Source organism: Convolutriloba macropyga, chromosome 11 (assembly GCF_964194025.1).
Source record: "Convolutriloba macropyga chromosome 11, txConMacr16.3, whole genome shotgun sequence".
NCBI classification, from domain to species: Eukaryota; Metazoa; Xenacoelomorpha; order Acoela; family Convolutidae; genus Convolutriloba; species Convolutriloba macropyga.
The window spans coordinates 51,045,328-51,071,127 of NC_134478.1; the positions used below are offsets into that span (position 1 = coordinate 51,045,328).

At 34.1% G+C, this 25,800-nt stretch overlaps 1 protein-coding gene across 1 annotated transcript in view; it reads left to right on the plus strand.

Moving 5' to 3' along the window:
• The window catches only part of LOC142349966 (uncharacterized), a 91,883-nt gene extending 75,505 nt beyond the window's left edge, over nt 1-16,378 (plus strand). The window contains exon 3 of the mRNA XM_075401837.1: nt 14,069-16,378. Within this exon, the coding sequence (XP_075257952.1) occupies nt 14,069-14,330 (262 nt within the window). The 3' untranslated portion in view covers nt 14,331-16,378. The remainder of the gene's footprint in view (nt 1-14,068) is intronic.
• Nucleotides 16,379-25,800: the final 9,422 nt, after the last annotated feature.

The following is a 25,800-nucleotide window of genomic DNA, read 5'->3' on the forward strand; positions in this document are numbered from 1 at the left end:
TGTTAAACTGTATAAAGATGGTATTTTGAGTGCGAAATCTGACAACGTGTTAAGTACTTCTATCTCAGACCACCTAGAACGATAATCCCTTCTCATTTAGAGCCCATTTGGACTTTCCCACTCCTGCTTAGGCCCTCAATTGATTTGAACAAGTCCTTCACTATATTGAAAAACACTTTTTGTTAAACTGTATAAAGATGGTATTTTGAGTGCGAAATCTGACAACGTGTTAAGTACTTCTATCTCAGACCACCTAGAACCATAATCCCTTCTCATTTAGAGCCCATTTGGACTTTCCCACTCCTACTTAGGCCCTCAATTGATTTGAACAAGTCTTTCACTATCTTGAAAACAACTTTTTGTTAAACTGTATAAAGATGGTATTTTGAGTGCGAAATCTGACAACGTGTTAAATACTTCTATCTCAAACCACCTAGAACAACAATTCCTTCTCATTTAGAACCCATTTGGACTTTCCCACTCCTACTTAGGCCCTCAATTGATTTGAACAAGTCCTTCACTATATTGAAAAACACTTTTTGTTAAACTGTATAAAGATGGTATTTTGAGTGCGAAATCTGACAACGTGTTAAATACTTCTATCTCAAACCACCTAGAACAACAATTCCTTCTCATTTAGAACCCATTTGGACTTTCCCACTCCTACTTAGGCCCTCAATTGATTTGAACAAGTCCTTCACTATATTGAAAAACACTTTTTGTTAAACTGTATAAAGATGGTATTTTGAGAGCGAAATCTGACAACGTGTTAAGTACTTCTATCTCAGACCAGCTAGATCAACAATTAGCCCTCTATCAGAACCTAATAGGACTATGACACTCCTACGTAGACCCTCAGATCATTTGAACAAGTCCTTGACTATACTGAAAGAGACTTTTTATGAAAACGCACAAGAATAATTTTTGAGCTCGAAATTTGACAACGTATTAAGAACTTTTTTCTCAGACCAGTTAGAGCAACAATTAGCCCTTTTTCAGAGGCTAGTAGGACTAAGACACTCCTAGGTAGAATATCAAAACGTTGAACAAGACCTAAGCTGTAAAAACCGAAGCTGTGCGGTGCACAGCAAACCAGACCAAAAAAAGCGGAAGCAAACAAAAAAAGCCCAAAATTGAAAATCCAAGAAGAGCGCAAAGCTTCAACGAACCTTCCTGCTTTGCAAGAACACATTCCCACGATGTGGGAACACGGACCGAAAAAACCGGTCCGAAAACCGCAGCTCTGCGGTGCAGAGCAAACCAGACCGAAAGAAAGCAGCAGCTAGCCAAGCTAGCTAGCAAAGAAGCGGGAAGAACTCACCTGGCAGGAGACGACAGCAGACAGAAGAGAAGCAAAAACAAACTCTGAAAAAAACAATTTGTTAGTATACATAAAAGAACATCAAAGACAACACAGGAGACGCACGGCCACCCCCACCAAGCGACCGCTCCCCCCCCCGGCGCCAACCCCCCCCCCCAAACGACCCCCCCCCCAAAAAAAACACCAACCGACCAACGCCAAATTTTGGCATGAGTTCTGGAACATTGCCATGGAACTCAGAGAGCATAGAAATACATTTTGCAATGGATACGAGAATAAGTTACGATGAAGTTACGTCACGAACGGACGTCAGAAACGTCCAAAATGACCCAAATTACGGTACACTCGCGGGCTAATTTCACTACTTTTTGAAAACAACACTATGTGATATGTATACCATTGAAACCGTCTTGAACTAAGCTGTTCATATCACTAAACAAAATGAAAAAGTTCCCTCTATACACAGAGTTATTAGCAAAAATCGACCGAGTCCGATCGAAAATAGGGACGTTTCCCATGCTCGTACACAAATTTACAACTTCTGGTGAATATTTTCGCAGGTTTCGTTATATCAAGAGAAAACACGCATAATGAGCGCTCTAACTAGGCAACTCAATAGGAAAAAAATTACTGTAGGCAGAGTTATTAACGATCGAACCGTTGGTGCCAAATGCACCAAAAAAGGACTTGGATGACCCAAAATGCCCAACACCTTCATCAACGATTATAATTATAACAACAAAACATACATGGGGAGAATCCTCATTATCAGGGGAGTCTAAACAACCAATTCTCGGACAGTTTAATGACGATATTGAAGTCACCAGGTGACCAGACCTGGCAGTCATCCTCTTCTGGGGTTCAAAATGGGGTCAAGTTTACAGGGTAATTTCTCAAAAACGACCGAACAAAAACAAACGCCGTTAGAACAGTTATTAGCACTGCTTGAGATACGCATCGTATTAAAAAATGAGCCCAATCCGTGCATTCTTCAAGGAGTTATAGCAAAAATAAGATACCGTACCAAATGACCCTAGAAGAGAGATACGCCACTTTCAGAGCTAAAATTGACCTTCTGAACTACAGAAAACGCACTATAAAACATATATGAGGAGAATCCTCACTATGAGGGGAGTCTAATGAACCAATTCGCGGGGCTAAATTCGGCTTTTTTGTCGGTCTAACATGTACATACCTGAAATGTACCCGGACACGAATAGGTAAAAATGGAGGTATGTGTCCTGGCCAATTTCTCGAAAACGGCGGAAAGAAACAAAACGCCATTTACAGGGATTCAAGTACGGCTCACGCTGAGTTCAAATCAACAAACAGATCAAAAATCGGTTCACTCTACGAGGAGATATTCCAACATAAAGGTACCGTACCAAATGACTAAATAGGACAAGTACGGCGCAGGTTTCGCTAAAATTGACCACCTGGACTACGTAAAACTACATACAAAATATATATGGGGAGACTCCCCACTAACTGGGGATTCTAAATCACTATCACTTGTTGGGTAAATCGCGTGTTTTGTTGTACCGAAATTTGGGTCACCCAGAATAGCCCGAAAATTCGAACTATTTCAAATTTGAACATTAATAACTCTTTGATTAGGCCGATTTGGGAAACGAACCAAACACTGCAAAAGGGGTTCAGTGCTAACAAAATGCGACCACTCCGGTTTAATTTGGTCCAGTACTTTAGGAGATATTAAGAAAATACTGTTCTGTACCCCATTTTTTGGGCTAAAATCGAAGCCCAAGATCTCCGGAACCGACGTAAAACAACGTGAAACAGCGTTCCCGGCGTATTTGTGGGTGTAATTCTGGTCCACTTCCACGTTCTAGGTCACGGCAAACCTTCATGGTGAGGTGGGAAAAAATTTCCCAACTCACCATGAAGGTTATGGTGTTTTGTGTGTTTTGACATAAAACATCAACAGAAATTTGATGAAATCGTGAAAAAAGTAAAATTGTTGAATTAAGCTCATCAATTAATACAAGTAGCTCCAAAGACCTAAATGGTGCCTAGAAAACACAAATTGCACGCCGAAAAACCTGTTCTTTGCGCAAAACACCACTAATCGATTAAAATCTGAGAATTGTTAAGTTTTCCAGCTTTCACTGTTAAATTACCCTTTCACAAAAAACTTTTAGGAAGGCGACCAATAATTCCATCAAAGACGGGCTTAAAAGGAAGAGAATGCGCTCTAATTTACCCATTTTGGTTAATATTTGACAGAGAAACAAGAAAAAAGGCCAAAAACGGAGTGCCTTTTTAATGCGACGAAACAAACTTCGTTCCTCAGCATTTGCAGACTCTGCCTGAACATCCACCGTAAATATTTCAATTCACTCGGGCATTAATCTGTTCTTAGGCCTGGAATGATCGAAACCAATTAGGAGAAACTTTTAACTGCGAAACAGCTGCTTTAAATAGCGTGTCCTAATGTTTTCCACACAAAAAAATTTGAAAAATTGTCATTTCAGGAAAAAACTGTTGTAGTTCTCCATTACCAATAGCTATTATAAATCTTTCAAGAAGCTAAGGAAGGAAAATTGATCAAACAAACAATAGCAAACGAAAGAGGCGTCAAAAAATTAAAAACAATCAATTACAATTGAAAAAACAGTCGGAACTTTTTTTAAGATTTTACTTAATTTTTCTAGTTCTTAAAGTGCAGCATAGTTCCAGTCCTGCGTTCTTTCAACAATTGAAGTTTTGAAGTTGTATGACGTTGATAGACATTATGAGGACTAGGAAGAAATAAAAATTTGATCATTGAGTTCACTTGCAATACAAAAGATTTCCTTCGGTTTATTAAGAATGAAAGAAGGATACTTGAAATCTTATTAGTTTTAAAATTTAAAAAACGACAAAATGAGTTCTTACATGTTACGATTGTAACGATGTCTGCACTGTTGATATTATTTCACTTGTGTGCTTAATAAAGAGCGAAAGTCTATTGAAAAAGTATCAAAAACTATCCTTGATAAACTTTACCCTCACTTATTTACAACATTTAAAAATCAAAAAATTTTCAATGTGTTATAAATTTTCCCCATTTTTCGAGCCCTTATTCCTATTTCAATATTGTTTTGGCTTCAACAGAAGTCCCATTCGGCTACAGAATGAGTTTAGAAGGGATTAAAAGGTTTGAGACATATTCACATTTAGGGTTTTCGGCAGGTACCTATTTTATCAGCGATATACGATGTTATCGCAACACAAAACGCATGATTGACTATTTTGCAGACACTATGTGATTTATCACTCTCAACTGACTGCTGACCATTGTTTTTTGTAGTACTTGCTACCTAATAAGGACTCAAAATGATGGGACAATATTAAAATGTTTTTTACAGAACAAAAAGTCGAATAAAAAATTATTTATCATAAGCTGGAACGCACTAGATGCCTTTGTTTGACTTTTTGAGTGTTTACCACTTCAATCACCTTTGGTAAGAACAGATTGAACTATTTAAACGATCATTGATCTGTTTTCATGAAAACGAGTGTTTGAAACACGTTATCGACGCTAAAATCTATATAAAAAAATATTGTTTTTATTTCAAGTTTGGCTGTCAATAATTTTTTACCGGCATGAATGAAAAAAACAGCGAGCAGGGCAAACATGAACTGTTTGGTGCTATCAAAATGCGACTATGCCGAACAGATATGGTTCAGTACTTCAGGAGATTTTAACAAATCCCTAAGTATACCCCATTTTTTCAGCTATTTTTGGAGCCCAAAAATGCCGAAAAAATTCTTGACGTGGTTAAAAGGTACCTCTAGCGTGTTTTTGGGAGTAAACTCAGTCCGTCTTTGCGTTCCCAGTTGAGACAAACCTTCATGGTAAGATGGGAAAAAATTTCCCGCCTCGCCATGAAGGTTATGGTGTTTCATCAGTTTTGATACAAAACAACATACACCAAAATTTGACAAAACAATAAAAATAGAAAAATTGTTGAAATACCAACAACCATGATATAGCCAAATTAAGAGACTTGAGTATTGCCTGGAAAACACAAATTGCACGCAAAAAATTTGTTCGATTACAAAAGGCACTCCTCAGCCAATAGAATCTGAGATCGGTCACTGTTCTCAGGATTGAATCTTGAATAACAGTTCAATAACAAATTTTCAAGACAAACAAATTACATTGCATGCAGTAACAACTTAAGCGCCACCAATTGCGCTGCTGATAAGCCAGTTAGATGCCAAAACTATATAGAAGTCCAGAATTGCGCATTTGAAGATTCTTCTTAAATCATTCTTGTAAATAGTTTAAACTATCTTATTGTAGATCAGCAAGATGGCTCTTCTTGTTGCGAAGGCCCAAAAGTAACTGACTTTTCAAATGAGCCAAAATTTGAATAAAAAATTTTCTTCTGAAACCAGAACAGATTTAATTGAAACGAACGGAAACCAAACACTTTAATTTTTCTTTTCTTTCCTATAAACTGTGGGCTGTTTTTAGGTATTTTTTCACCAGCTACTGTGGATATTTGGAACTGAATTTTTTTCTGGTTGATTAATGACATGAACTGCAGAAGATCATTAGACTTCGAAAGTTCTGCACGGCCTCACAAGGGGCGTAACAGGTTTTTGCTATTTCAAACTAATTCAAGGTAAAATTTTTGAACTTTATGTGTGCCTGCAGAGCAAATTAATGTCTGAAAAAACAATTTTGAAAAACTACAAAACTTGGTACGGCCTTATACGTCGCCGTACTAATTTATTTAATTTTTCATAGATGTGAAAAGTGCCAAAAATTATTGAAAAAATGACTTGTACAAGATAATCGTTTTTTTTAAAACCAATTTTAGGAAGGTAGACTTTATAAATTGGCAATTTTATCAATTGGATACGGTGCCGTAGAAAACTTATTATGGCCTTATGCGGTGCCGTAAAAAGTTTTGTAAGTTTTCGAGGGCAGCGTATAAGTCTTAGTAAGTTTTCAAAGTTTCGTCTAAGGTGGTCAACCTGGGTATGTGTCGAGGCCAATTTCTCAAAAACGGCTGAAAGGAACAAAACGCCATTTACAGGGATTCAAGTACTGCTCAAGCTGAGTTCAAATAAAAAAACAGATCAACAATCGGTTCACTCTACGAGGAGATATTCCAACATAAAGGTACAGTACCAAATGACCAAAATGACCCTTTTCGGGTCTTGTTTCTGGACTATGACCAATAACCACTCATTATAACCACCTCTAAAACATATATGGTGACAATCCCCATTATCGGACGGGTCTAACGAACTAAATGTAACCTTACTGTAACTTTGCGAAACTTAATAAACGGCAGGAAACAGTTCCATAAATGTTTATTTTGTCCCCTACAATTTATAGAGAGTCCAATTTGGGAAACATGCACCTAAAATCAAAGAAAAACTTCTCTTCATCGAATAGGGTGTGAAGCAGTGCTTATAATGGAAAATGCAATTAGTTCGAACAAAGAAGAGTAACAATCTGATTGTGAAAGACATTAACCAAATGGAAACTAAATGAGGGCCATACGTCGTTACGGTTTCAATATATGTGTAATCCAGTTTTCCAGAGATCTACTTCATGCAGGAATTATAGTTTCTGATTGAAAATATAAGGAAGAGGATTCAGATTCAAGTTGATCCACTTTAAAACAACAGCGTTTCCTGTTGTTACAATTTAAAGAAATTAAAGTCTCTTTGAACGGTTTTTCTGGAACTTCAGTTTTGATGTTCACTTCAAAAACCCCGAATGGCTCCCAAATTACTGGTTTGATCTAGAAACATCTGTAGGGCTGAAGAGTGGGAAGCTTTTATATTAAACCTAACTGTAGCTTTGCGAAACTTAATAAACGGCAGGAAATAGTTCCATAACTGTTTATTTTGTCCCCTTTAATTTATAGAGAGTCCAGTTGCGGAAACATGCACCTAACATCAAAGAGAAACTTCTCTTCATCGGATAGGGTGTGAAGCAGTGCTTATAATGGAAAATGCAATTAGTTCAAACTAAGAAGAGTAACAATCTGATTCTGAAAGACTTTAAACAAATGGAAACTAAATGGGGGCCATACGTCGTTACGGTTTCAATATATGTGTAATCCAGTTTTCCAGAGATCTACTTCATGCAGGAATTATAGTTTCTGATTGAAAATATAAGGAAGAGGATTCGGATTCAAGTTGATCCACTTTAAAACAACCGCGTTTCCTGTTGTTACAATTTAAAGAAATTAAAGTCTCTTTAAACGGTTTTTCTGGAACTTCAGTATTGATGTTCACTTCAAAAACCCCGAATGGCTCACAAATTACTGGTTCGATCTAGAAACATCTATAGGGCTGAAGAGTGGGAAGCTTTTATATTAAACCTAACTGTAACTTTGCGAAACTTAATAAACGGCAGGAAATAGTTCCATAAATGTTTATTTTGTCCCCTTTAATTTATAGAGAGTCCAGTTGCGGAAACATGCACCTAACATCAAAGAGAAACTTCTCTTCATCGGATAGGGTGTGAAGCAGTGCTTATAATGGAAATTGCAATTAGTTCGAACTAAGAAGAGTAACAATCTGATTCTGAAAGACTTTAAACAAATGGAAACTAAATGGGGGCCATACGTCGTTACTGTTTCAATATATGTGTAATCCAGTTTTCCAGAGATCTACTTTATGCAGGAATTATAGTTTCTGATTGAAAATATAAGGAAGAGGATTCGGATTCAAGTTGATCCACTTTAAAACAACCGCGTTTCCTGTTGTTACAATTTAAAGAAATTAAAGTCTCTTTAAACGGTTTTTCTGGAACTTCAGTATTGATGTTCACTTCAAAAACCCCGAATGGCTCACAAATTACTGGTTCGATCTAGAAACATCTATAGGGCTGAAGAGTGGGAAGCTTTTATATTAAACCTAACTGTAACTTTGCGAAACTTAATAAACGGCAGGAAATAGTTCCATAAATGTTTATTTTGTCCCCTTTAATTTATAGAGAGTCCAGTTGCGGAAACATGCACCTAACATCAAAGAGAAACTTCTCTTCATCGGATAGGGTGTGAAGCAGTGCTTATAATGGAAATTGCAATTAGTTCAAACTAAGAAGAGTAACAATCTGATTCTGAAAGACTTTAAACAAATGGAAACTAAATGGGGGCCATACGTCGTTACGGTTTCAATATATGTGTAATCCAGTTTTCCAGAGATCTACTTCATGCAGGAATTATAGTTTCTGATTGAAAATATAAGGAAGAGGATTCGGATTCAAGTTGATCCACTTTAAAACAACCGCGTTTCCTGTTGTTACAAATTAAAGAAATTAAAGTCTCTTTAAACGGTTTTTCTGGAACTTCAGTATTGATGTTCACTTCAAAAACCCCGAATGGCTCCCAAATTACTGGTTTGATCTAGAAACATCTATAGGGCTGAAGAGTGGGAAGTTTTTATATTAAACCTAACTGTAACTTTGCGAAACTTAATAAACGGCAGGAAATAGTTCCATAACTGTTTATTTTGTCCCCTTTAATTTATAGAGAGTCCAGTTGCAGAAACATGCACCTAACATCAAAAAGAAACTTCTCTTCATCGGATAGGGTGTGAAGCAGTGCTTATAATGGAAAATGCAATTAGTTCGAACTAAGAAGAGTAACAATCTGATTCTGAAAGACTTTAAACAAATGGAAACTAAATGGGGGCCATACGTCGTTACTGTTTCAATATATGTGTAATCCAGTTTTCCAGAGATCTACTTTATGCAGGAATTATAGTTTCTGATTGAAAATATAAGGAAGAGGATCCGGATTCAAGTTGATCCACTTTAAAACAACCGCGTTTCCTGTTATTACAATTTAAAGAAATTAAAGTCTCTTTAAACGGTTTTTCTGGAACTTCATTATTGATGTTCACTTCAAAAACCCCGAATGGCTCCCAAATTACTGGTTCGATCTAGAAACATCTATAGGGCTGAAGAGTGGGAAGCTTTTATATTAAACCTAACTGTAACTTTGCGAAACTTAAAAAACGGCAGGAAATAGTTCCATAAATGTTTATTTTGTCCCCTTTAATTTATAGAGAGTCCAGTTGCGGAAACATGCACCTAACATCAAAGAGGAATTTCACTTCATCGGATAGGTTGAGAAGCAGTGCTTATAATGGAAAATGCAATTAGTTCGAACTAAGAAGAGTAACAATCTGATTCTGAAAGACTTTAAACAAATGGAAGCTAAATGAGGGCCATATGTCGTTACGGTTTAAATTTATGTGTAATCCATTTTTCCAGAGATCTATTTTATGCAAGGAATTATAGTTTTTAACTTAATATATAAGAAAGAGTGATTGGATTCAAGTTGGACTTTAAAGTGATTGGACTTTAAAACCACTTTTAAACTTTCTCTAAACCGTTTTTCTGAAACCAGTTCTTTCGGTACCACTCAGAATCGATTTGTGAGCAGCCAATTCATAAACAGAGGCGCGTGAAAAATAAAAATACCAAATTTTGCAAAATTGGTGCGTTACTGCCTTTTTGAATTTTTTTGAGCACTCACTGAAAGTAATTTTGGGGTTTGCTGTAGTGTAGGTCGACAAATATTAGCTCAAATTGCTTCATATAAGGATCATTGTAAAGCTCTTGTAATAAACTTCAACATTTGGTTTGCTAATTTTACTAAAAATAAACAATTTTGTACTGCAGAAAATTATTTAAAAAGTTAAGGTAAGTTAAGGTAATTTTACCTTAACACAGTTCAGGTAATTTTTTACCTTAACTCAAGTTAAGGTAAAATTAAGGTAACTTTTACCTTAATTTTACCTTAACAGAGGGTTACCTTAACTGCGTTAAGGTAACTTTACCTGAACTTTTTTTAGTGTGTGATAATTCGATTTAAAAATTTTCCAGTTGGTTGTTTTTTGTCAAATCACTGATTGAAGTTAAGGTCAATTTTATGGGGAAAGAGATCTTCATTTCGCATGAGAAATCACTGGTAGGCTGGTTTATACTCACACTCTCAGTTTTGTTGATAAAACAAATGTTGATCAAATTTGGTGAAAATTTTTTTGAAGACACTTTTCAGATAAAGTTAGTAACTGAGCTTAGTTGATCAAAACAAAATGAAGCAATGAGAAACAAGAAAGACGAATTTTAGGGAAGACAAGTTCGGCATGGAAGAAGAGAAAAAAGAAGGAATCCGTTTTCGTAGATATTTTCTGCAAAATATATGCAAAATTGACTTTCTGTGTTTTTAATTATTTTTTAGTCCCCAATCTCTTATGTCCCCAATACCGACCAGATTTAAATGTTTGGTATGTCGTTAAGAACAACTTTATTGTTGAACAGTTACTTAAAGTTAAAGGTCTCAACATTAAGTTGAAGAATTGAAATGTTTTTTTAAAAATTTTTGCTTGATTTTAGAAGTTTGAAAATTATTTTCATTGTTTTTTCTGGTCTCTTGTTGCGATAAGAGCTTAATATTATCAAAGAACTTTACGGAGGTGTCCGTTTTATCAATAATTTAGAACTAGACAAGGAGGCTGGAAAATGTGCGTTTGCACATAAAGTTCCCGCCTCGCTAACCCACATTTTTGGCATAAATGTCTACCAAATGAGGAAAAGATAGTAAACCACAAAAATTCGAGTATTTTTTTTGAGTAAATGTGTATGAGCAAAGATTGCTTCAAACGCAAATAGATCTGTGGAGTAGAAAATGCCGCATTAGATTGATGAGATCAGTCATTATTAAGAATGCAGGTCGAGAAAGCATTATTAAGACGAGCAACAAAATCAAACAACGATAACAACAAACATTAATTATATCCAACACTTTATGTCCATTTAAAAAAACTTATTAACCAGCTCAAAATAATATCGGATAAAAATAAAACAATACAAAAAACTTTTACTTCACTAGAAAACATATCGGACTGCTCTATAAAAAGGCTCGATAACAAATAGACAGAAAAGAACAAACAGCAACGATAAAAAAACATTGGCTTATATTTTTAAACCAATTAATTTCAAAGTAAAGAAAACCATAAGATGAAATTGAAACATTCAATATGTTTATGATCACAAACGCTTCTAAAAGAGGCATTAAGAACTGTCATTAATCAATTTTTATATGCGGTTACAAAAAGAACAAAAAACAGAGACAACGAAAAATTCAAATAAAACCTGCGAGAAAACGCTGTCGAAGCCGTAAAGCCATATTTGGCCCTTCAAAATATGTTCAATTGAGCCCTCTCTGAACGCCAAACTTGTAGTGTAGGCCTACTCATTAATATGAATAGGTAACAAGTAGACCAAAAAGAGAAAAAGTGCAAAATTGATTAAAACTTTTGTTTTTTTTTTTCGAAAACAATTATTTGCAATGTCATGAAAGTCATTAGCTACAAAACTAAATAATTAAATAGGTTCATCTATTTGAACCAAGGAAGTGCTTGCGAGCTTTAATTACTCAGAATATGTCCTACGTCCACCAAAAGAACGCTAAAAGTAGAAAAATGTCAAAAATTAGCTTACTTTTTGTGCGAAAAACCCTTGTCGAAGCCAGTAAATTTATAAAGAATTCTTACACATTAGATTTTGCACACTTTCACCTTCCCACAACAACAATAATATCATAGGTGACCTGTAGTTAATGAGACTACGTAACAAATAGATGAAAAAGAAAAATGCGTTCTAATGTTAAACGACGTTAAAAAAGGTTTTTCTTTATTTTTGAAAAAAAAAATTGTTTACAGCGTCATGAAATCCATCAGCTCTCTATTTAAATCAGAAATCAGGCTCATTGTTTTGCTTCCTGATATGCTAAAGAGACATGTCATTAGCTATGTAGTTTCATACGACTAAAAAGCAAAGAAAAAATGACAGTAAAAGACAATTATAGAATTTTCAATAAAATTCTTCAAGAAAGGGGTGTCGAAGCCGTTAAAATCATAATCTATGCCTTTCGAGACGTTTACTTGTTCAATTGTGTTTTATTACAACAATAATCTGATATGTGAACTGTCAATGATGTGATAATGTGACAAAACGAGAAAAAACGTGAATATGGGCCAATACCTAAAAATAAAAAAAATGTGAAGTCTAGTAGTATCAAAGCCAGAAAACCATAGCTTAACGCGTAAAACCGAAAACCGCAAACAATATTAAAACTTAATTCAATAGAAGGATGAGGAAGAAGAAAAATTCTTTCTTTGCTGACACTAAGCTACAAGTTCACCAAATTATGGGAATAATAGTGGCCAAGTTCAATAAGCCATTGTTAATTTAGAAAGCAAACCTTTTTAAAAGTCAAAACCACCATAATCTTCCGTGTAAGAAAAAAAGATACACTAATTTGGAACTGTTAAGGAAGCTATTTGAAGCTATCAAGAGTGAGCTTTGATGTGAATTGTTCTGTTCTTTAATTAACATAAAAATAACGTTTTTTTTTAAATCGACTGACTGATTACAATCAGAACTATTTATTCGATTTTAACAGTCCAAGATTAGACCAAAACCAGACCTGCTATTGCTGTTTGTCCATTTAGACCAGACCACTGAATTGTTTCGAAAGCTTTAGATCTAGATAATTTGATAGTTGAAAGATCAAAAATATTTGCTGCGTTTTTGATGATCATAGAGTATAGTTAGCAAAAAACGCCAAAATTTTGATTCCTGACTACTCTCATTGGAAGTAGAAGTAAAAATGGTTCCCTTTGTAGTTTACAAGGATTGTGTTTGCTGTTTTTGTGGTGTGTACTTTTAGCAAACTCAAATTCGAATTTTGAAATATTTAGCGCAAATGTTGGCCAGAAAAAATCAAATCAAAATAGTCAACAATACTTTTTGTATCTCTTAAAACAAAATCAACAGTACTATGGTTAACAGTTTCTACAATTTTTAAGGAAAATTGACGAAATTTAGGCAAAATTCCAAAAAAGTAAATAAAAACAACGAAAATCCGTCTACTATTCACAAAACTTCAAACCTCGATAACTCCCTGTAAAATACGAAATTAAAAAAATCTTTTTAATTCCATATTCTACGCTGGAGGGGTTTTTTAATAATACCACTCACAACTCTCTACGAGGAATATATCGATCGGTCAAAATTGTGTGAACAAAAAAAACCCATTTGAGTATATAATTCCTCCCCCCTCAAGAGGGGTCGAAAACAAGGGTTTTCGTTCTTCTGTGTGCTGGAAGAAATATTACGTAAGGGCTTACGTAAGGGAATGAAAATGGGAAAAGCCTATCAGCTTGGTTCACTTTTTATACACTCTCTCTTTAGGACTTTCTGTCGACATAGTTTGCGAGAAAAACATTTTGCTTGTTTGAGCTGAAATGATGTGCTGTTTCATGCATTTCTTGAGTGGTTTTCGTTCTCCGGTGTACCAGTAAAATACACTTTGCTACGCACTAAGTTTACGCAGGGGAGAAAATAAAACAGTTCCAAGGGGAAAATCCTATCTGCTTGGTCCATTTTGTATCCATTTTCTCTTGACGACATTCTGTCGACATAGTTAGAGTTTTAGTTACAGTTAGCTCCAAAAAAAAACTTCAAGAGGCAAAGAGATTTAAAGGGAATAAAAGAACAACAACGCAACACATTAACCGCCGCGGACCAGGTTCTTTCTTAACACGCTTATAGCTTGCGCGTTTTTATCGCTTTTATAGCAGTCCATTTTTGTATTCTGATTGCTTTTTCATTTCCTTAAACGTGAAAATTTTGTTTTTAAATTGTATCTTGCTATAAATTTTGACTGTGCTCATTATGATGCGTCACCTATTTAGCTCGCATCATCTTCTCCGCCCTCGAAACACCTCTGTGAATTGCATACGCCTACTTATGACTGATCGACATCACCATTACGGATCACGAGTGAGCCAGAAGTTAGTGCTAACAAAAGAAGAAGACAGGTCAGTGATCGTGAGGTTGCTGATGGATGTACTAAAGAAGGTGACTGTAATTCAGAAGAGCAGAATCTGTACAAAAAAATCCAAATATATAAGACAACACACCGAAAAAATAATATACGAACCTATAAGGAAATAATATACGAATCTATAACAAAAAAACGACTCTCGGAAAGTGTTGTAATACCCAACTCCACGCTAGCGGCACTTTGTACGAAACATATAAGACAACATACCGAAAAAAAAATATACGAATCTATAACGAATCTATAACGAAATAATGTACGAATAATATACGAATCTATAACAAAACTTAGGAAACAGTATCGTATATATAACACGAAATACATAATATAACCACATATAACCACCAATTCTTACCTTTTAAAACAGATGACAACCGAAGATTCTTATGTTTTAAAACCGACGAAAACCACCAATTCTTACCGTTTAAAACAGATGAAAAACGCAAATTCTTATGTTATAAAACCGACGAAAACCATCGAATCTTATGTTTTAAAACCGAGGGAAACCGCCAATTCTTACATTTTAAAACAGATGAAAAACGAAGATTTTTATGTTAAAAAAACCGACGAAAATCACCCATTCTTATGTTTTACAACCGAGGGAAACCACCAATTGTTACCTTTTAAAACAGATGAAAACCGACGACTCTTATGTCTTTAAACCGACGAAAACCACCGATTCTTACATTTTAAAAACGAGGGAAATCACCAATTCTCACTTTCTAAGACATGAAAACCGACGATTCTTATGTTTTAAAACCGACGAAAACCACCACTGATTCATTCGTTTTAAAACAGATGAAAACCCAAGATACTTATGTTTTAAAACCGACGAAAACCATCGAATCTTATGTTTTAAAACCAAGGGAAACCACCAATTCTTACATTTTAAAAAAGATGAAAAACGAAGATTTTTATGTTATAAAACCGACGAAAATCACCCATTCTTATGTTTTAAAACCGAGGGAAACCATCAATTGTTACCTTTTAAAACAGATGAAAACCGACGATTCTTATGTTTTAAAACCGACGAAAACCACCACCGATTCTTTCGTTTTAAAACAGATGAAAACCGAAGATTCTTATGTTTTGAAACCGACGAAAACCACCGATTTTTATGTTTTAAAACCGATGGAAACCATCAATTGTTACCGTTTAAAACAGATGAAAACCGACGATTCTTATGTTTTAAAACCGACGAAAACCACCGATTCTTACGTTTTAAAACAGATGAAAACCGACGATTCTTATGTTTTGAAACCGACGAAAACCACCGATTTTTATGTTTTAAAACCGATGGAAACCATCAATTGTTACCTTTTAAAGCAGATGAAAACCGACGATTCTTATGTTTTAAAACCGACGAAAACCACCGATTATTACGTTTTAAAACAGATGAAAACCGACGATTCCTATGTTTTAAAACCGACGAAAACCACCGATTCTTACGTTTTGAAACAGATGGAAACCGACGATTCCTATGTTTTAAAACCGACGAAAACCACTGATTCTTACGTTTTAAAACTGAGGGAAATAATCAATTCTCACTTTTTAAAGCAGATGAAAACCGACGATTCTTATGTTTTAAAACCGACGAAAACCACCGATTCTTACGTTTTAAAACAGATGAAAACCGACGATTCTTATGTTTAAAAACCGACGAAAACCACCGATTCTTACGTTTTAAAACAGATGAAAACCGACGATTCTTATGTTTTAAAACCGACGAAAACCACCGATTCTAACGTTTTAAAACCGAGGGAAATCATCAATTCTCACCTTTTAAAGCAGATGAAAACCGACGATTCTTATGTTTTAAGCAAAGAACACAACACGCGTTGCAAAAGAATGAAATACAGGACGCAGAACCCTAACATGGCACAAGAGAGAGGCGAGAACAATACAAACAAACACAGGAAACATTCAAATTAGTAATATAACATACAGAACCATTGAGTCAAATCAGAAACAGAAGACAGAATTATCTGAACCTGAGATGATATCAATACAATTTAAGCTAAGCTGCAATCACAAAATCATCAGCTTTTATCAGCTATTAAAGAAGCTTTGATTTTATTGGTGCCAGCTTTCACAGCTATTATGTCTGTTCATTAGAGCTGCAATCAAATGAAATCCACGCGTTCAACAAACTTACCAACCATAAAACGGACCATAATGTTCCCTAAATGTACACAAAAAATTCTTTTCTATGAACTTGCTATGGATTGTAAGTTTCCATAATGGTCCGTTTTATGGTTGGTAAGTTTATACAACAATTATCAAATCGGTGCTCAAAATGTTAATTCCTTGTTCTCGACATTATGCTCAGTTTATGTTAATGTATCCATGTGTGTCCGGAATATTAGCCGACGTACAAATTAACCGGAAAAATTCAAAAAAAAACCGGGAAAATTAGCAGAATTATTTATTTTCTGTAAGTGAACATAAGTGAGACACTCAATTATCCAAATTGCTTAACATAAAATTAACGCATATGGCCATGCCTCAGCAGCCCATGGGACTTGATATGAATCTATCACAACCGAAGAAATTGTCACCACCGAATATATTATTCTGGCATTAACTTTTGCTCGTTGCCCAATCTGATTGGTGAATGTCTCCTTTTCGGCTAATAATGCTTTCGAATAATTTTTCTTAGATCTTTTCTGCTAGCGCCCCCAGCCTTATATAGCCGATAAATTTGCACCCCCAATATCTAAGTTTTCGCGAATTGTAAGAGCGATATTTGCAATTCGTTGAAACAAGTGTCTAGGTAGATTAAAGACACTTTTAGAATAGTTTCCTTTAAAAAGTTTTAAAAATCAAGCCCTTATTGTAGTCCATAACACCAAAAATGATCTAATACAGAAACTTTTAATGATGCTTACGTTATATGCAACTAATTTTGGTTGAATACGTAATACTTTCAAACCATAGCTGTGCTAGCTTTTAGTAAATGCATATTGCTCATATATGTTCGCGTATAAGATTACTTAGCTTGAACAATATATTTACACATTTATAAATGGGGGGTGCCTAACTAAGCGGGGGGGGGGCGCTAGCAGAAAAGATCCTTTTACTTTCAGCTAATATTTACGGAACCGTATTCATGACTGCAACTGTAACTAAAAAAATTCACTACACTGACTGTAACTTAATAAACGACTTTACTGCCAAATGTTTGTAATAAGTTTACATTACCGGTTCTACAAAACTTTGCTTTAATTGTTAATATATTTAAGACAGCATTTTTGGCGCCTTTTTCTTCATTTCTGTCTGCTTAACAAATTATAACGACCAGTATGGGCTTAGTTGTAATGTTTTAACCGATAAACTTAAAATGGGCTCATTTTATTGAAATAATTCAGTGAGAGTTTTGAATTAAATTCTTCATTGTATAAATAAAAACAATAACGGAGAATTTTTCTTGCCTATCGGAAGTTTCTTTTGTTTTTTGATTTTTTAAAGATTTTTTCAAGACAAATTTCGATTTTTCCAGGCCAGGTAAATCAGTTATTTGGCCGAACTTAGTGTTATCATCAGTATGAGATTCCTTTTGATATGAAAGTAGTATCGCTGTCAACATATTTCAGAAAATTGGATCTTTTCTGCTATTGACCCCCTCGCACCTTCATTTGCACCAACCAAATATAAATGCTATAGCATTTACTTTGCATTTCATACACTTACATTTTCGTTAACGCATAAACGGTACTTTTTTAGAAGTTATAAAATTAAGTTCACGTAGTTTTAAAATTGAGACATAAACGGAAATTAAACTGCGGAAGCAGATAAAGAATAATTCTTGTTTTAATAATTTTTTTGCCCTTATTTTCATAGGAATAGCTTTATGGCACTAAATTGTTGGACAACGGGAAATAAAAATCAGTCCAATCAGTCTAATTTATTATGACTGAGCGGGCAATTTATTATTATTGCACTGATTGACCGCTAAAGACCAAAAAGGACATATTTGGGGATGCAAAAATACTAGCTATATAGGACTGGGTGGGAGAGAAAAGAGCCAGATAATACAAAAATGAAAGAGAGTGAAAGGACATTGACTTGAGTTCAAAATAAATTTATCTGAATACAACTGCGCTATAAATTTGCGCTAAAATGAATATTAAATTTTCTTTATTCATGTAATATGAAAATGCTCTTTATTATTCTCTCTGATAATTATTGTCAAAGAACTCTAAGACAGAAGTTAGGGAAAACCTCAAAATAGGAGTCACTCAACACTTTTGTCCAAACTGGATAGTGATTTTACTGGATAAATTTTACTGGATAGTGATTTCCTATATTGATTACTAATGTCCTGTTATAATAAATGTATGTAAATACATGGGGCTGAAAGACAAAAAAACTTGCAACAAACATTAAAGTTTAGAAACATTTAATTACAATCAGTGGCGACAGTTATAGAAAAACTAAATTAGCGTTAGAAGCACCAAAGACACTAGATACTTTCTCAATTTTCAAACATTTTCAGATTTATTCTAAACCATTGATATCATTAAAATTTTACAAGTGAAATGTTATTCAATGCCTAATGATAAAATGTTTGAGTTAATCTAAGATCAAATGCTAGTGGAATAGATGGACTAAAAAAATTAATGGTCTTTTCCATTATAGCCCATCCCCAAAAATTTATAGTTAGAGCCCCCATCATGCCGGTAATTCGGTTTTTAGATGCGGGGGGTATACTTTATCCATAAGCAGGGAGTCTATAATGGGCCGAAATTTTTTGGTTAATGTTTGCTCAAATGCTAGTGGAATAGATGGACTAAAAAAATTAATGGTCTTTTCCATTATAGCCCATCCCCAAAAATTTATAGTTAGAGCCCCCAAGTAGTATGGTAATCCGCCATATGACTGTAGGGGGGGGGGGGGGTCCGACCCCCCCCCCCCCTACAAGACTTTTACCACCGAAAAACTGATTTTCTCTTTGTGAAACCAAGTTTTTTGGTTAAGTTTCGTCAGCCTGTGAGAAGTTCTTATGTTAAGCCGGCTGGCTCAACTTAACCAAAAAACTTGGTTTCAAAAAGAGAAAATCAGTTTTTCGGTGGTAAAAAGTCTTGTAGGGGGTGGGGTTCGGACCCCCGCCCCGACAGTCATTTGGCAGATTTCTGCTGTTGCAATGCTCGCTGTATATAGAATTAGGAGTTACCTAAGTTTTGAACTCTCACTAAATCTTTTTGGTGAAAACATAAAAAATCTGATATAAGACACCAGAAGCCTAAAATTTTTCAAAAATTTCAAAATTTTTTTCGAAAATTTTTCCGAGTTTTTCAAAGTCCTAAAATGGTCTGAAGTGGATTTTGCTCTATGAAAGAGCACTCAAAAGGGATTTTTTGTTGACTTCACTTTTTTTTACCTATGCAGTGTGGGGGTCGAAACATACAAAAATTTCAAATTTTTGAGAAAAAAAATCCAAAATTTTTCGAAGTGCTAAAATGGTCTGATTTTTCACTATGAAAAAGCACTCAAAAGTGATTTTTTGTTGACTTCCTTTTTTTCAGCCATGCAGTATAGGGGTCGAAACATAAAAAATTTTCAAATTTTTGAGAAAAAAATTGTAAAATTTTTCGAAGTCCTATAATGGTCTGGAATGGATTTTGCGCAATAAAAGAGCACACAAAATTGATTTTTTGTGAACTTCAATTTGTTCAACCAAGTAGGATATGAGAAACTCAGGTTCTGAAAAATTCTGAAATAAGTCAAAAAACTTTCAGAAGCAGTTTTTGTTGACATTACTTTTGCAAATGTGCAGTATGATGTCTAAAACAAGTCTTTAGTTTTTGTATACAAATGTAACTATGTATGTTTCTATCTAAACAAGTACGTCTGTTTGCTTGCATTTGTTCAAAATTGAAATTTTTTATGTATGAATGAGCAATTGAAAAAAATCGAAGAATGAAAACGTTATGTATAAAATTATGCGTATTCATGTATATAGTCGTGAAAGTGTATATATTTGTTTATAGGTAAATATAACTGTGCTTAAGTTTAGTAATATGTTTGTATGAGTATGAGCTGGAATGTATGCTTGTGTGTGTGTAGAAGTTCTAAATGTTTGTATATGTCAAGACATTTTTGGTTTTATGAGTGTACGTATTTCTATATGTTTACGGTGGAATGTATTTATATATGTCTGAAGTTGTTTATGTATTTATGTATTTATATGCATGCAAGTCTGACAAGAGAGAGAGAGAGAGAAGTCCCTGGAGGGCAATTTAGCTGTTTAAGAGAATGTTGTTATTTTTTTCCACAGTTCGTTATTATTATATCTTGCAAACAGATTTTGACCTTCAGCGTTGTTAAACTCACGCTTTTGTCCTTTAAACATTGGCAAGCAAAATGTCACAACAGAAAACGATTACAATTTTTTAATGTTCTAGGCATGTTTTTTTGAAAACAGATTTTTCAACACTTTTTCAGCTACCCTTTCAGGATTGAGCAAGATTATTTACAGGACAAATGTATTTGAGATAAATTGTTGAGAGATAAACAATAAACTGAGCTGAGTAAAAAGAATATATTCTGTTAAAAAAACAGAAAAAGTTGGTGGGGAAACTATGATATGCAGGGGCAGCTGGCAGTTTTTACTTAAATAAATTAGAATGATAGGAGCTCATCAAGAACGTGAATCAGAGAAAAATTGTAATGATGTACAAGAAGTGTAGTTTCCACTGGAACTGTAAAACGCGCCAAATATTTAAAGTTAAATAGCCACTTGAACAATTAAGCAAGAGCAGATGCAACCTCTGTATCTGCGGGGGGTTGCTAGAAACAGCTCCAGTAGTGTATAGGTCTTGCTTACGTATCGGGAATAATACTAGTAGATAAGGCATGCTGGTATTGAAATTATAACAAACGCTAATCGCTTCTTCAGTAAATGTGGAAGTAAATTACCAGAGCACCCCAAGCCAACAGATATCAAAAGAGTTCAAAATAGTTCTTTCTTGAATCAAATATGCTCAGCATTCTGTAACCCTGTCTTAACATTTTGGATTAATTATTGTTCTGTCGACGTTTTAAAATAACATTACCGAACGATATTTGATAGAGCATCGGAAAGAGGTACATACAGAGGAATTTGAAATTAAAAAGAACAGAGTCTATATATCATAAATTGGGCTAAGAAGTCTGGCAAACATTTCGGAATTGAACACAACAATACTGCTACCTACTACTGCTACAACCAACTACTACATCTACTGTCCACTACTACCTACTAGTAGTACCTACAACTACTAATAGATACTACCACTACTAACTACTGCAACTACTTATTGCTTCTAAGTTACACTAGTACCTACTACTGCTCACTTTTTACTACCTTCAAATACTATTTTCTTTACCTTTTCTACAACAATGTTTTTTTGTTTTTCTAAAGAACGAAAACAATTCTTATATCTAGACACTCGTTTAACATAAACAACAGAAGCTTTTGTCTATTTTAAGATAACGTGTTGTGACTGACGCAGACCGAAAATTAGTATCCGTCAATATTTTCAACAAATCATCAAGTGTTTGAAGTTTTTTAAGGATATGAAAAACTCTATAAAGCTTTGTTGCATACATTAACTCAGAATTTTTCAACTTAATGTTAATTTTCTGAATTAACAATTACAAACATCCGTAGTATGATATATCAGGTGGAATTTAATTAATTAAATCAATGTAGGGTTTTTACTGTTTAGCGAAAGAGTCTAATTTTTAAAACTTCAATTAAATTTCATTTTAGGTTCTGTTTTTTGAAGTGCAACTTTTTGTGTATTTTTCATACTTATGGTGGATCAGTCATAAGCTTAAGTTTTTTGTTCAAAAGCTGAGTTTTTTTTTGTTTATTCAGTGTATGAAGTCTGATATCAATTGCAATTAACTGAAAGATATAAAAAGCAAATTTAAAGTTCTAGTTTGAAGGATTTTATGGCGTAAACATTGAGTGCTTCACAACGGCGCTGCACTATTTCTTCTTATAATATCAACCCTATAGAAATATGCTTGCTTTCGAAAAATCTATAGTGTGTACCTAAATGGAAACAAATACTTTACCACGTACTTACATTATTCAAACAACTGCGATTTGACTTTATATGGTTGTTTTCATTTGATTATTCAAAGTCACTTATTATTTCAGTTGTAAGGTATTACACAACTTTTTCTGAATCCTTACTTTTCAGCTTTTGGTATAAGCTGGAAACTGCTGGGACAGCTTGCCAAAAGAACAATATATTAGTTTAGTTTCAAAATGAACCTCAGCTTCGGCTAATGATGTGTTCCCAGCTAAGACTGGAATTGAACAAAGAAAAGTTCAGCGCTACATGATTATTTTAAATTTTTGCTATATAAGCTTCTTCCTAAATTTCATTGAATTTCATTTAATCATTGTTTATCTGAAAAAAATGCAAAAAAAACAACCTCATCAAACGTTTCTCAGCAAAATTGAGTCAATCAGTCTTGTTGGGTTTGTGAACTCAAACAAAACCTTAAATATAGAGGTTAAGGTGAACAAAATTTTGTTTGTTTTCGACATCTGCTTACACTAAACGGACATTAAATGGTCCCAAGAAGTACTTTTTGTTTATTTTGGAACAAAAAAACTTCAAAACTCAATCGGAAATGGTATGGCTTTGGATGAGCAAGTATAATAAAATGGAGAAACATGGATTCAAGTTTGAGTGTTTGATCTAAAGATAGTATTCAAAGGTTTTTGACTTAAAAAGTGCTTCTTTGTTAGTATTCAAAACTCAACAATCGGAGGCCGCATGGGCTTCGATAAGCGAGTATATTAAAATGGTGATGCTTGGCAATCACTCTCCATAAAAGTTAAAGCTGTGAGGTAGTGTTCGAGTTTGTCATCTAAAAACACTCTTCAAAGATAATTGAATTTTAGAAAAGACTACTTTTGGTGTCGTGACCGTGTAACGTTGAATTACCAAATATAAAAAGGGAAAACATGGCCTATCGCTCTATCTAAAAGTTCAAGTTCAAGTTTGAGTTTGTGATCAAAATAATAGTATTCATGTGATGATTACGTCATAATAATTGAGTTATGTTATACAGTTGCGAACGCAGAACAAATGAAACACGTTCTCGCAACCTAATTGAACTACCCCTAAATATATATGTAAAAAAAGCGAAAGATACCTTCTGGTTTTACTAAGCTTTTTGATATAGTTTAGATTTTTGTCCTATAATTTATCTTAAATTTGTTAGACAAAAGTTAGGAAATTTGAAGTATATATTTCTCTTGTTGATGTTTCTTTCAACTTCGTATGAACACACAGAATAGATTTTGTGTAAATTTCTGTGTTCTAATAGATTTTTTTCAAAAAACAAATACATATTCCAAACCTAAAAAGTTTTCAGATTCTTTGTATATATGTTTCAAGAAATGACATTAGAAATGCAACTGTAGTTTGTCAAAAAATTTTAGAGAATGCCTTGAGACTATGGAGACTCTTCTTTGTGAGACTATAGTTTTATAACTATACAGTTTTATATACTCTTCTTTGTGAGACTATAGTTTTAAAACTATTTCTTTTTAGTAATGGAAACCGATTTTTTTTGAGAAAACGCAGAGTTGTATTTTGTCATTTTGTTGGAAAAAAATGGTCACAAAATTTCGTTTGTTTGTTTTATCAGAAAAGCAATCAATGATCCTAAAAAGACAGTTAAAAGCTGTATTAAGATTTTTTATCTAAATTAAATAAATAGCTTTTCTTCACGAGTTTCACGATTTCATCATTGAAACGATATTCAATTGGTCTATTATGCAATCTTTACTTCACGAGTTCTATAAGCTTTCCTGAAGAGTATATTTATGCATTGTTCTATAGAAGAGTACAGAAAAAACACAGAATTTTCCTTGTGCTAGGAAGATTGATCGACAGAACGTTTAGCCGACAAGGGAAAAATGAGAAATTTACCTGCCAGTTTTTATCATACTTGGTAATAAAAGTGTGATTGGTTTATAAATCAGTAGTTCGGATGTCATAGATTCATATCAAGTCCCACAGACCGTTGAGGCATGGCCGTGGCCCGCGAGGCATGGCCAGATGAGGTTAAATACGGTCCGACCACGGATAGACCTCCGGTACACTAGTTGATGAACAAACTTCAGTGTATTTGTCCGCTTACGGAATAGTGTTTTAAATTGGTCAATCACAGATTCAGATTAAGTTTTATTGCTCATTTTACTTAAATTGTTGGTTAAATTTCTCATTTTTTGGTTGTCTATAAACACTCTGTCGGCCAATACGGCGGCCACCGATTTTCCAAAATTAGCACAGTGTTGACATTTTTTTACCATTAATCCTTTAAAAGAGAGGTCAGTGCAACTCCTTAAATGATTAATTTTCTCTTAATAATATTCTGCTAATGGGTTGAAATATTGCAAAATAACTAATTTGGAGATACTTTGAAGTCATGACCACATTAGGTAACAGTTAACACAACTAACTTTGATTTTTGCTACCATAAAAAACCGTCAACACCGAGAGTAGAGATCAAATTAGGCGCTCTGATACCATCGTCAAACTGACAAGTGTATTTCTACAGTCATTTTGACCGATTTGGAAAAGTTTCCAGCGTTAAAACCCTGATACCCATAGTGCTTCAAGTTCAAAGTTTGAAGTATTACACATTTTCGGACATTAGTGTTTCACTTTTCAATGTGTTAACAAGTATTCTTGATTGTGCGTACTTCGTTTTGATGCTATCGTTCCAAAAGGGTTTCGATTTTTTTTTTCAAACGTTGGTTTGTTATGGATCCTATGAGGGGTTGATTTGAGTTTTTTCAACTTAGCCAGAGAAAAAAACAACTGACAAACGACTAGTTTTGATTATAGAGGCAATTAGGCTAATAAAGTTTCCAGGTTTATTTATGCAGTATTTTAATTTTCTCTAAGATTACACAATGTGAGAAATATGTAAAACTGTCTTTTAGAAGAAAGTTCCAGGTGGAGTTTTACTACTGCGTGTTGTGCTAATTGCCACTATTGTCAAAAAAAACATTGCACTTTAACACCATTTTGATTTTCATGCAAAATTGTATCCTCTATAACAATAAATGGTAGAATCAATATGTACATGACAAGTTTTTTTCACGAGTAATCATATACCAAAAACATTATCTTAAATATAGCTTTCATGTTCTGCAATTTACGCTATTGAAAAGAATCAGCGGTCTCACTGGTAGTATGAAAAGATTTTTTTCATGGCGCTCAAAAAAGGAAACCTCTAACGGAACTGCAAAATTAACAAAAGGTTAGAAATTAAACGTTTTTTCTCACGTCAACTTTGTTGTTTTTTGATTGATTTATTCTAATACAATGCCTAGCTTACAGTAAAAAGACTTAGATTATGCAAAACAAAGTTTTTTAAGATATCTATGTCAAACAAAATGTCTATTTAAGAGCTTATTTCTTGATACCAATTTATCAAAATTGTACTTTTAAGACCTCAATAGTTCACCTTGAGGAAACTCATAAGAGAACAGACAAGTATTCACTTCTTGAATCTATTGGAAACTTCGTTCTGATACGTTGAATGCTTACTATTCTTGATACC